The 13,774-nt window shown below is 42.4% G+C and overlaps 1 protein-coding gene and 1 pseudogene across 1 annotated transcript in view; both read left to right on the top strand.

The window, feature by feature from the left end:
* The first annotated feature begins 4,293 nt into the window (after positions 1–4,293).
* The window catches only part of LOC126203727 (fatty acid-binding protein-like), a 37,597-nt gene continuing 28,116 nt past the window's right edge, over positions 4,294–13,774 (top strand). The window contains exon 1 of the mRNA XM_049938099.1: positions 4,294–4,533. Coding sequence (XP_049794056.1) covers positions 4,455–4,533 — 79 coding nt within the window. The 5' untranslated portion in view covers positions 4,294–4,454. The remainder of the gene's footprint in view (positions 4,534–13,774) is intronic.
* LOC126204812 (5S ribosomal RNA) lies at positions 13,531–13,648 on the top strand (annotated as a pseudogene).

Below are 13,774 nucleotides of genomic sequence, written 5' to 3'. Positions count from 1 at the left end.
CATACTGGAAAGATTTCCTTCCGCCGCGCACATAAGCAATTTTCCTATTTCCAGAATATCAGTATTTTATGTGACGTTGTTGTTGTTGTTGTTGTGGTCTTCAGTTTTGAGACTGGTTTGATGCAGCTGGCCATGCTACTCTATCCTGTGCAAGCTTCTTCATCTCCCAGTACCTACTGCAACCTACATCCTTCTGAATCTGCTTAGTGTATTCATCTCTTGGTCTCCCTCTACGATTTTTACCCTCCTCGCTGCCCTCCAATACTAAATTGGCGATCCCTTGATGCCTCAGAATGTGTCCTACCAACCGATCCCTTCTTCTAGCCAAGTTGTGCGACAAACTGCTCTTCTCCCCAATCCTATTCAATACCTCCTCATCAGTTATGTCATCTACCCATTTAATCTTCAGCATTCTTCTGTAGCACCACATTTCGAAAGCTTCTATTCTCTTCTTGTCCAAACTATTTATCGTCCATGTTTCACTTCCATACATGGCTATACTCCATACAAATACTTTCAGAAACGACTTCCTGACACTTAAATCTATACTCGATGTTAACAAATTTCTCTCCTTCAGAAACGATTTCATTGCCATTGCCAGTCTACATTTTATATCCTCTCTACTTCGACCATCATCAGTTATTTTGCTCCCCAAATAGCAAACCTCCTTTACTACTTTAAGTGTCTCATTTCCTAATCTACTTCCCTCAGCATCACCCGACTTAATTCGACTACATTCCATTATCCTCGTTTTGCTTTTGTTGATGTTCATCTTATATCCTCCTTTCCGTTCAACTGCTCTTCCAAGTCGTTTGCTGTCTCTGGCAGAATACAATGCCATCGGCGAACCTCAAAGTTTTTACTTCTTCTCCATGAATTTTAATACCTACTCCGAATTTTTCTTTTGTTTCCTTCACTGCTTGCTCAATATACAGATTGAATAACACCGAGGAGAGGCTACAACCCTATCTCACTCCTTTCCCAACCACTGCTTCCCTTTCATGTCCCTCGACTCTTATAAGTGCCATCTGGTTTCTGTACAAATTGTAAAAAGCCTTTCGCTCCCTGTATTGTACCCCTGCCACCTTTAGAATTTGAAAGAGAGTATTCCAGTCAACATTGTCAAAAGCTTTATCTAAGTCTACAAATGCTAGAAACGTAGGTTTGCCTTTCCTTAATCTAGCTTCTAAGATAAGTCGTAGGGTCAGTGTTGCTTCACGAGTTCCAATATTTCTACGGAATCCAAACTGATTTCCACGAGGTCGGCTTCTACTAGTTTTTCCATTCGTCTGTAAAGAGTTCGCGTTAGTATTTTGTAGCCGTGACTTATTAAACTGATAGTTCGGTAATTTTCTCATCTGTCAACACCTGCTTTCTTTGGGATTGGAATTATTATATTCTTCTTGAAGTCTGAGGGTATTTCGCCTGTCTCATACATCTTGCTCACCAGATGGTAGAGTTTCGTCAGGACTGGCTCTCCCAAGGCTGTCAGTAGTTCTAATGGAATGTTGTCTACTCCCGGGGCCTTGTTTCGACTCAGGTCTTTCAGTGCTCGACGTTTATGTATTTAGTGCAAATAACTGCAGTGAGTCGGTACATAATGTTATGTTTGTGTTGCTAATGAGTAAGGTAGAGTCCTCCACCACGTACAGCACCCTACATACATTTAGGGTAAGAAAATTACACATGTGGTACTGAGTATTTTGAGACAATTCACTAATGCTGGCAATTAATATTTTAATTTTTAATGAAATAACTTGAACGTTAAAGCAACGACTTGAGCTCACAACAACTGTTCAATGCGACGATCACTAATCTGAAAGCACACATTAGAACGTATAGGACGCAACCTGTCAGTTTCACATTGCTTTCTGTTGCGATTAGATGCACCAACGTCGCTCAGCAACCACACAGAGAAAAATTTTACCGCAGTTGCATCACAAGTGTTTGTGTCTCTTTTCCACGAAAGCATTAACAACCCATTGAACGTTCAATACTTTGTACATCCTGAAATACCAATTTGCTGCATTTTCTTGCTCGTGTCACAATACTTAAGTTTCATATACTGTTTGTGTATTTTTCAACCTAGCGTTATCGGACGCCCCGCCTAGTACTCTCCCAAACCGTATAAGTCAATGGTCGAGCCGATATAACATCCCCATCCGCTTCAACAATGCGTAAAGTGCAATGAAGATGTTTGAAATGAAACCCAGTCTTCTGAGAAGGATCTAGACGCCCGATGCACACCCACATGTTACCCAAATGACGGCGATTTCTTCCACCGCGGCGTTACGGAACCAATTACCTCTGAATCAAGAATCACTGTAGATTTGCGTGCTAGTAAGCACGGCTTCGAAGATGGGCTCTCATAAGTATCACGTCATCATATCTGACAAAGCAGGGTCATTTCTAAAGCGTTTCAACAGACCAAAGTAATGCTGTAATTTAAGATTAATTCGTAAATAAGCCACAAGGTAACATGTATGGAAATACGTCATAAAAGTTCGTGTATCAATAACCCCTTGAGGAGTAAAATGAAATTTTGTGAGGGGTAAAACTAAATGATTTGATTCTGTTTCAGTCACGAAATTAAATTATTTTCAAAAGATCATTATTACTATTGTAAGAATCTAATACTGATTGTATAGGTTGTCGCCGGCCGGAGTGGCCGTGCGGTTCTAGGCGCTACAGTCTGGAACCGCGTGACCGCTACGGTCGCAGGTTCAAATCCTGCCTCGGGCATGGATGTATGTGATGTCCTTAGGTTAGTTAGGTTTAAGTAGTTCTAAGTTCTAGGGGACTGATGACCTCAGAAGTTAAGTCCCATAGTGCTCAGAGCCATTTGAACCATTTTTTATAGGTTGTCCACAATTACTTTTTCTCAAAAATGGTTCAATTGGCTCTAAGCCATATGGGACTTACCATCTGAGGTCATCAGTCCCCTAGACTTAGAACTACTTAAACCTAAGTAACCTAAGGACATCACTCACATCGATGGCCGAGGCAGGATTCGAACCTGGGACCGTAAAAGCGGCGCGGTTCCGCACTGAAGCGCCTAGAACCGCTCGGTCACAGCGGCCCGCTGCTTTTTCTCAATTAGTAGCATTAATCCGGTGGAGGTTACAGGTCCCTCACATAGACCACCCATTACACATATATGTTGTGCTTTGTCTCGTACATTGCTGATGATAAAAGTGAGACATATACGTAACAAATGTTAAATCTCTCAACAAAATGTCTTCTTCAAGTTGTTGGTAGTACCTGCAATCGTTAAAAAATTGTTCCATTACCCGCTTCGAAACAGATAAATGATTTGACAGCACGATACAGCTGTAACTACATAAGGCGGTACGCAGTCTTATTATTATTAGAGTGGCTAGACACAAAGCATTAACAGCCTGAAGTCGCCCAGTTTGTGCCAGTTCAGAAGTAAGGAGTCCAGCAAACAGTAAGTTTAGTGCACACATCTGATTATTTGGTTTTAAATGGGGCTGCAGTGTGCAGATCAAGCAAACGCCGCAACGGAACGGAGTAATGCAAGAGAAGTATGTTATGTAGCAAGTGTCTACGTCCCGGTGGATAGTTATCTTTCTTATCTGAGAAGGGGCTGTGGGTAGCATTTTCGATGCAATGCAAACTGCTTCATCATTCATTCTAATACACGTGCGCAGGCACGCACACGTACACACACACACACACACACACACACACACAAAGTATCGTTCATCTTTCACATCCTTCATCATTTTAAAAATGAAAGATGAAAGTATTTAATTCTACCAAAAGTTTATTTAGGGGCTACAGTTGGTGATGATGTGGGGAAGGGGAGGGGGGGGGGGGGCAAGAGACGGCAGCGGGGCGAGTGGGAGGGGTACTAACTAATGCTGATTGCAGTCAGGGGTAGTGATCTAAGAAAGGCTGGTAATCACTGGTCTAGGTTGAGATTTTTTGCCCGGAGAGGTTGGTACTGTCCAGAGAAAAGGGACATCTGAACTTACTTACAATGATACAGTGTCTTGTCAATAACACCTCGTACTAAATGTTTCGGAATAAAAAACTAAAGGTAATACCAGTTGTTCGGTGCACCACAAACGTCGTGCAAGTGCAGGAAACGATGTCTCTATAGCACATTCTGGAAGGCCGAGATAAGCTATCAATACTTTGGAGAGGGTCAACGGTCCAGCATACTTCAACATTGCTCGCTGCCCACGCCCAACACCAGGGCTATGGCTCATCCCTCAGGCCACAAGCAAATACCCAGGCGATACGGTCGGCTGCACTGATAGCGAGTCGACAGCTGTGAGAGCACTTGGCGTCCAGCTGAGTACTTGTCGCCAGGTACTCGGCCACGTGCTCGAGCGTTCGCCTTGTCTCGACTTGATGGCCCAGTATAAAAGCAGGAAGGCGGCAGTGCATCGCGCGTGCGTGTGTTCTTCGCTCCAGCCAGTTCAACGATGTCTCTCGAAGCGTGCCTTGGACGACAGTACAAGCTCGAGAAGAGCGAAAATTTTGAGGAGTTCCTGAAGGCTTTCGGTGAGTCAGTTTAATACAAGTTACGTAACGATAAGCGACGGCAGTAGCTGTTTTTTTGAGTTGCCACAGGGATCGAATTTTTTTTCCGTCGACGTCATGAATTATCTTTTCTTAATCTTTACTTCTCCGTTGATTTTTCTCTGAGCGTGACAATAATCTTCTTCTAGTGCCTATCCGCCGTTGGCAACCATCACAGCTATATCACTTTCACCTGATCGAAAAATCTCCTTGCTCGTGTGTGAAGTCCATGTGCTTAAGTTTCTTAGCCAAGATGTTCCTCTTACTGTTCGCTGTCTTTTACCAGGAATCTTTCGTTGAATTGGAGAATGTTCTGCGGCATTTTATACTTTCTTCCATTCCTCATCACATGGCCGAGATGTTGCAGTTTTCTAAATTTTGTTCTGTCGAGTTTTTCGTTTTCTTTCTACATTTTAAGGAGAATGTTGTTGTCGCGTTATTTGTCCATGGCACTCTTAGGATTCTCCTGAAAGCTATATCTCAGGTCGTTTGGCCGTCGTCTTGGTCAATGTCCTAGTCTCAGTTCCATAGAAAAGGGTAGGAAATATGTAACAACGTACAGATCTTAATTTTCTTCCGTAGAGAGATGAGTCATCACTCATTCCACAAAACACGACTGACTTTTTCAATAAGGACTAATTTCTTGGTATATAATTGATTGTTAGTTTCCGGAAATGTGTGCTTGTTTCCTTGCTCAAAAATTTTTCCATTAATGTTTATATATCAATATGGTATGTCTTTCTTGATGATAACCATTAATTTCTACTTATCTTGATTTATAGGCCGTGTCGCTCACTATTTTCGCTGATTCGGGTTACAAGATGCTGAAGACTGTTTAAGCCATTAGCAAATATTACAGTATCAACAGCGTAGCGGATATTATTCAGTTTCTCTCCTTTCAAGATGATTCATTCGTCGATGTTTTCAAGACTTCTTTGAAGTTACATTCCGAATAAATGTTAAACATCAGCAGCCACTAAATACAGCCTTGTCTCACTGGGCTGTTAGTCATTTTCATGGTCGGCCGGAGTGGCCGTGCGGTTCTAGGCGCTACAATGTGGAGCCGAGCGACCGCCACGGTCGCAGGTTCGAATCCTGCTTCGGGCATGGATGTGTGTGACGTCCTTAGGTTAGTTAGGTTTAATTAGTTCTAAGTTCTAGGCGACTGATGACCTTTAGAAGTTAAGTCGTATATTGCTCAGAGCCATTTGAACCATCATTTTCATGTTCCATGCATGTTTTGCACGATACATCGTAATGTTGTCGAACTATTCATTTTAAGTTCACAGCACACATTATTTTGTAAATATGGCCATATGCTGACCATTACAGTAACAGAAGTTCTTCTGCGGAGCAAAAGGAGTTGCCAAGGAGAATATTTTTCATTTTGTTTCAACTTTTACTTTGCTCTCTGCCAGACATTTTATATCATTGGGTTGCAGCTTTGTGCACCCTTTTTTGTACTAAAGACAACCTAGATGTGGAGTAATGAATCTCATTTTTTCTTGTCATATTGTAATTATGTACAGTACTGTTGCTTTTCAACTGCAGTTGAATATTTACAACGGACCTCATGAAGGAATAAATCAACTGTGTAGCAGTGGTCAAAATGCCTAACTCCTTATATAGATGCTTGCAAGATGATCGTGGAGGAGCACGCATATTTTTCTTATAGTACGTTTCCGAACAACGACGACTTCCTTTCTTAAAGATGAGCAACCACAGACCATAATTCCATATGGCATTATTCTATGAAGATGCGGAAATTATGCCAACTCAATGATTCGAAGTGGAAATGTGGCTGAATTAAGTTGTTTTAGCAGTTCAAAAGTGTGATTTTTCCAGTCTCACCTAATAACTTTGACTGGAAAAGCACACGAAGAATTTTGATGTTTCTACCATATTTAATTTTTCCTCACCATGTGTTGTACTTATCTATATGTGCAGAACTGAATATGTTGCGTCCTTTTAAAATTGAGAGTGAGACTTTTCGCAGAAACCTGGTCAGTGATTAACATTTCTTCCGTAGGCGTATTTATGCTTGTATTGATTACAGAACTAGCTTCAGGAAAATGAACTAGTCCTGCTTGTTGTATACTAGACGGAAAGTCGTTTACATATATGAAGAACAATAGCGGACTTACGATTGAACCTGATGCTTAATATGTAACATTTATCATTTTATACTTTCACAGCAGCATATTCATTCCAGTATAGGTTAATTGTGATCCAGAGGTCTTTGTCTTCCGTACCATTCTTTTAGCAACGCGGCTATCTTGTAAAGTTCAACTTTATCGAAAGGTTTTTATAAATAAAACACACGTAGAAGTCACAATAATAATCACAACGAAAAAACAATTTGCTCGTGTAGCATAACGCTCACCGTCCATAGCTTTCGAGACAGGGATGGATCCAGATCCGGATGAAACCTGCTCAGCGGATTAACGATCGCTGGCCTGGTACACTCAGCAGCCCGCGTGCTGTTTTAGGGCGTTTCCTACGCTCATTTACACAAATACTGGTCTGGTCCCCCAATCTCCATCTCAGAAAATACGACACACAAACAGATTCCCGGTTAAAATCTGATTCCACTCCTTAATAAATGCGCCTAAACAAGTCTGTATTTGCAGTCAGAATGATGCCAGATGTAAGAAAAAAAATGGTTCTGAGCACTATGGGACTTTAACTACTGAGATCATCAGTCCCCTAGAACTTAGAACTAGTTGAACCTAACTAACCTAGGGACGTCACACACATCCATGACCGAGGCAGGATTCGAACCTGCGACCGTAGCGATCGCGCGGTTGCAGACTGAAGCGCCTAGAACCGCTCGGCCACTCCGGCCGGCCCAGGTGTAAGAGACAAGTACATAAAAAAACTTGCGTACTTTGCTTATGTCGTTCAATTATGTCGTACGAGATCATATTCTGGGGTATCTCGTCAAAGAGAGGAAAATTTTTTAGCGGGCAAAAGCGTGTAATAAGACTCATATTGGAGTAAATTCAAGAACATCATGTAGAAACCTGTTCAAGGAACTCAGCATTCTATTCACTGCTTCTAAGTAAATTTATTCCTTTATGAAATTTTTTTGCAAGTAATATATCTCTATTTCCAACCACTAGCTCAATAGATAGTATCTATGCCAGGAGTAAGAACAATTACATAAAGACCTAAAATCACTTACCTTGGTTCAAAAAGAGTCCAGTATTCAGGAACACACGTTTTCAATAAATTTCCAGCAACCATTAAAAACTTGGTTTCAGATAAAACACAGTTTGAACAGACTTTGAAAGATTTTCCGATAGGCACCTCCTTCTACTCTATAGATGAATATCTAAACAGGGACTGTTAGACCACCGTAAGTAAAAATGTCTGTCAGATTTCTGTTTTGTTAGCACTTGGTCATAACAGTCAAGACTAGGTATTCTGTGTATGATGTATTCATTAAAAGTGCATAACTATGTTTCGTTCTGACAGTGTATTAATTTTGTTCCACTGTACTGAGATGTATTCACCTATTTTGATAACCTCCTGACAAGTGAGCAGGGTAGTGAGTATTATATTCAAATGTTTTATGTTCATTTATGTCATAATTTCTAACTTGTTCCACACCCACGGGAATCATCTCATTTTTGGGTCTATGGAACGAAAACTGAACATAATCTAACATCTAAGATGATTTTTCAAGATGTATTTGATTATAAGCCTGGTTCAAGTCTATAGTGGTGAAGACCTTGGTTCCCTTAAACTACACAAAACAAGAGTGGAGACTGGGCAGTGGTACTGAACGCAAAATTACCTTCTTAGTCAACAACAGGTCAAATTCTTCCCTGCGGTTTCTTAACAGTAAATATATGTTCTAGTGACTCATTGTTGTAACATCTTCCCTAACATCTTCCCTATCGCTTGCTTTACTGTCTCATGCAGTGGTATGGAGGAGAGAGGGGGGCGGGAGGAACCTATAAGACTGTTTTCGAATGGGCCCCTCATCATTCACTTGAATACTGGATTTGACCAAGTGGGTAAGTCCTAATCTTTCGGTTATGATATCGGTAAACTTATTGCACAATCCTTTAATTTCTAAAATACCGAAGTTAACAAATCTTGAATGAAACGACCTAGAAGGCAATAAGACAGGATTTTCTCTCAATTTAGAACCACTAGGTCTATAAAAATAAAACACAGCAAATATCAGAATAGTAATTTAATTTGGTAAGTAACTCCCCCACGCAGAACAACACCATTTACACATCACAGCAACAGCGCAATTTATTATTTATTATTTATTTATTTATTGCCAAATTATAGACCTGTTACCTGATGTTTAAAACAAGTCGTACATCTTACAATTTTCGTTTTTCATCTTTTTACAGTTTTCTTTCCTTTTGTTTTATCTACAACATTTACAAAGAATGATTCAAAATAACAATAATTTGAGGTTGAAATATAAATAAAATTTGGTTGTTTTTAAGAAGAATATAAAAAGAAGATAGGATAGATGAGAGATATGTTAGTACCATCACCGAGTGTGATTGACGGTGAATACCTCGGAATGGTTTCATCGAGCCGTTGACCGCCAGTCACACACACACACAAATGGTTATTAGTAGAGAAATAATGTTTCTTATCCTATTTGTTACTAATCCTGTGTATTAACTACATTAGGTGCGCATCCTTGTACAGCATTTGGTGTTTTCTTGGCTAGATTGCCAGCAATTTGCTTATTTACTGTCACAGCTCAGCTTCCTCCTCCTGTTCCTCCTCATTTTCACTATTTTCGCTGTCACTGTGGGTATCGCTGTCCATCCTCTGGGGATTTCTGTTACGCTGCAAATAGGCATGTCTGTGATGTCGTGTCCGCATATACTCTTCATGTGTTGTTTTTGAAATACTGTTTGTCAGTGCGTTTAATTGTGCCCATTGTTCTTCGTCTCTTATTGCTGTGTATATATCTATGTCTGTATCTGTGTAATCTAAGTGTAGTGTATGTCTATTGTTCGTGTATTGCCCGCAGAAAAAGACAGTGTGTTCTGGGGAACCTTCTTCCCCGCATGTGCATGTAGGTGTCTGCCTCAGACTCACGCGGTTTAAGTGCGTGGGATAAGGTCCGTGCCCGGTTAAGAAATGTACCATACCGCGGCTGGGATCGATATGTCTCACTCTCAACCGCTCCCTTATGTCAGGGAGGAAGTCGTGCAGCCTACGTCCCTTATCACTTACATCCCACTCACCTTGCCATGTATCCAAACTCCAACTTTTAAGGTGACGTATCGTCTCTATGGGCACACCGGTTATTGTGTGTACCTTATCTAGTCTCCCCACCTTTAACCAGTACCTCGCAGCTCTGTATTTGATCGTGATATCTATGGGGCATATTCCGAGCACCACACACAGTGCATCCGCTGAGGTGGTACCGAAGGCTCCAGATAGTCTAAGTAGGACACTTCTCTGCCCTCGTCTGACGGATGCTTTGTTGGTGACCACGTTCAGTCTATGTGCCCACGTGCTAGCTGCAAAGCTGAGTACTGATTCGAAGAGCGCACAGTGGTATGTACGTATGACTGGTAGAGGTAGTCTGTACTGTTTTGAATTTAGCCTCACGAGTTTGTGATTTTTTTCTGCTTTGTCTGTTGTCAGCCTTATGTGTTCGTGGGAATTCAATTTTTCATCTATGTGTACCCCAAGATAGCGCGTAATGCGTGCTCGTTTGATGTTTGTGTCCCCAATTTCACCGAAGGATTCCTTTGGAGTGATCCTTTCAGTAAAGTGTATGTTGTTTTATTTTCGGCTATCCTGAGTTTGTTGTTGTGACACCACTGAGTAATTGTTTGTAGTAATCCACTGGCTTTCTCTTCTAACTGGGCTCTGTTGTTTGCAGTGACTACAACTAATAGGTCATCTGCGTAGGCGACAATTCCGTCTGACCTGTCATCCCCATCCAGAAGCTGTAGGAGGGGTTCGATTGTTATGTCCCAGAAGATGGGGCCGCAGATCGACCCTTGAGGACAGCCTTTGGTAATTCTTTTAATTACTTTCCGGCTGTCCATCTGCCATTCGACTACTCGGTCTTTACAGTAGGCCAGAAAACTGTTGTACAGTGATTGCGGTACCTCCAGATGTCTTAGCCTCTGAAACAGTGCTGGCCACCAAAGATTATCAAATGCTCCGGCAATGTCAATCATTATTGCCATGGCGTATTTCTGTTTTGTGGTGTTAACTATGTGCAGGGCCTGGTTGATGGCATCATCTATTGATCTGCCAGATCTGAAACCGAAATGGTGTTGGCTCATACCCCTGAGAGCTCTTTGTGTTTGCAGGCGCTTACACAGTAGCTTCTCCTGAATCTTTGCTAGGGTGTTTATTAGGCATATTGGCCTGTAAGTCTTTTGATCTGAAGGATCCCTGTCCGCTGATTTCTTAATAATGACTGCTTTGGAGGTTTTCCATACTGTAAGTACCCTGCCCAGCCGTAAGGCATCGTTCAGTAACGTTGTTAGGAACGGGGTGATCTGCGGGGCTAGTTTTTTCAGTGTTTCCGAGTGGATACCATCTGGTCCAGGTGCTTTTTTGTTTTTGAGCTCTGAGATTGCTAGCGCAACCTCTTCTTGCGCAAAAGGACAGGTGACAGTTGCAGTGTTGTATGGTGTGTGTAGGTTTTCTCTTAGTGTTGCATGATATTGTGTCTCTGTATCGATAACGTCGTCAGGGAGCAGTTTATACAGCAGTAACTCCGCTGTATTCCTCCATCCCCTCGTCATCGTGCCTTTCATCCTGCCTTAGCGTTCCCAAAACTAGTGGGGTTTTTATCTTCTCTGTATTTTGTACGGTTCCCCCCATATGTTTTGCTCTGTTTGTGTTGTTACAAATAGCTCCCATTGTTGTCTACGCGTGTTGTATAGGGTCTGTCTGTATAAGTCTTGTGCATGCCTATATGCTTCAAGTCTTATTCGTCGGTCCCTATCGGCTATCGCCCTTTGATATAATTTTCGTTTGCGTCTTGCGTCTTGTTTGAGTCTCGTAAGTTCGTTGGTCCATGGTACTGGTGAGCAATTTGTGTTCTTTGCTGTCGGTATTGATGTGTTTTGTGCATGTTGTATCACCTGTGTTGTGTGCTCTATAATCGATACTTCCATTGATGTTTTCTAGATCGTGTCGTTGGATAATTTCTGTTAATTTGTTCCAGTCTGCTTTGTGCAACAGCAAGTGTCGGGTGTGTGATTTGGTCATTGGGTTCTGAGTGTGAGTTAGTTAGTGTGTATGTTATGACATTATGATCACTACTGGTTATGTTGTCGTGTACAGTCCAGTTTGTTACGTATGCCATTGCTGCATTATTTGCTAGCGTGAAGTCGATATTACTGCGCGTACCATCGAACCCTGCATATGTTGGTATAGGTCCTTCAGCGCAATACAGTCACACAGAGAACCACAAGTTTGCTTAGAATAATAAATGGATCACCCCGTGTTAAATACCTACCCTTCTTATGAGATAACGCCCTTGAGCCTAGACCTCACAGAACTGCACAAATTGTAACCAGCGCTATGCAGCCGCACACACCACGCTTTGAGTAATAGGACACTTTGTCGTCCTAACAGACTACCTTGCGTCGTGACACGATTGCCTGTGTACGGCTTCCGCTAGCAGTTGCCTGCAGTTGAATAATCAAAACAAGCGTGTGCTGCGGGCTAGAAACCTCGAGGGCGAGAAAATGTCCAAATGTGTGTGAAATCTTAACTGCTAAGGTAATCAGTCCCTAAACTTACAGAATACTTAACCTAAATTATCCTAAGGACAAACACACACACCCATGCCCGAGGGAGGACTCGAACCTCCGCCGGGACCAGCCGCACACTCCATGACTTCAGCGCCTCAGACCGCTCGGCTAATCCCGCGCGGCCTGGAGGGCGACCGTAGCCAAAATGTTACGGCTCTGAGCACTATGGGACTTAACTGCTGAGGTCATCAGTCCCCTAGAACTTAGAACTACTTAAACCTAACTAACCTAAGGACATCACACACATCCATGCCAGAGGCAGGTTTCGAACATGCGACCGTAGCGGTAGCGCGGTTCCAGACTGTAGCCAAAATGTTAATTACCGTCAATCTATAACTTAAACACCTAACTACAGTGATTCACAGCTATTTAGTTCGGCAAGTGTTAGTATAACTACTTTCGCTAAGGAATACCCGCCACAGAAGGTGGAACTGTTGTACGACACTAGATTTTGAAGTCAAACAAACATAGCGCATGCCGCTCAATAACGACCAAACACCTCTCTTTTTTAAACACGATTCCTCTCCCGGAATCGTCTGGCCCTCCGACAAGATAACTGTGTCTCACAGCAAGCCTTCCACACTACGAGGTCCGCTGCCTCATAATCCAACCGAAATCAAATGACAACACTTTGTTAGACTTATTCAAATAATTAGCTACAGAACAATCAGAGCGAGAGTGAACAAAACATCAAGCATTTTTAGGTAGCAGGTGTTCACTCATTCGGGTCCACAGGTCAACTATGTGAACACGGCGTTAATCCACACTCTATATCAAGCGGAACCAATTAAACACGAACTAACCTCGTTATTCCAATCAGATCTTAGTGTACGAGTAACACAAAGCACCAACATCAAGAAAAATTTACTTCACGACGTTGTGCCCTCCAGTGCTCGTCTTTGTGTAATCGGTTGTAAACGATAATTGATTCGTGACACGAGTAGATTGCACACGTCACTGTCCACTCCAGAAGCGATGGCGTGACGATCTGCAAACAAGTGAACAGGCGCTCGCAACAACAACACTGTTCAGCAAAAACGGATTGCACTGGCCTGTAACGTCATAGTGGCGTGGCAACTAAACAAATGGCGTTGGTTAAGCAATACACACAAGTAAACCTTTTACCAAATTCCAACTGAGAAATTGCAGTCGCGTCTTGGGGAACCAAACCGACTACTTGTATACGACCTACACAAAACTCGGAGGCAACGGCCTTGCCGCAGTGGCTACACCGGTTCCCGTGAGATCACCGAAGTTAAGCGCTGTCGGGCGTGGTCGGCACTTGGATGGGTGACCATCCAGCCCGCCATGCGCTGTTGCCATTTTTCGGGGTGCACTCAGCCTTGTGATGCCAATTGAGGAGCTACTCGACCGAACAGGTCTCCACCGCAGATCCCTAGATGACGCTGTTATACCGATCACCACCTGCCAGCCACTGAAACCTTCGT

This window comes from Schistocerca nitens, chromosome 9 (assembly GCF_023898315.1).
Source record: "Schistocerca nitens isolate TAMUIC-IGC-003100 chromosome 9, iqSchNite1.1, whole genome shotgun sequence".
In the NCBI taxonomy this organism is placed as follows: domain Eukaryota; kingdom Metazoa; phylum Arthropoda; class Insecta; order Orthoptera; family Acrididae; genus Schistocerca; species Schistocerca nitens.
The sequence above is the reverse complement of the archived record's forward strand: the minus strand, read 5'-3'. Positions and strand labels throughout refer to the sequence as shown.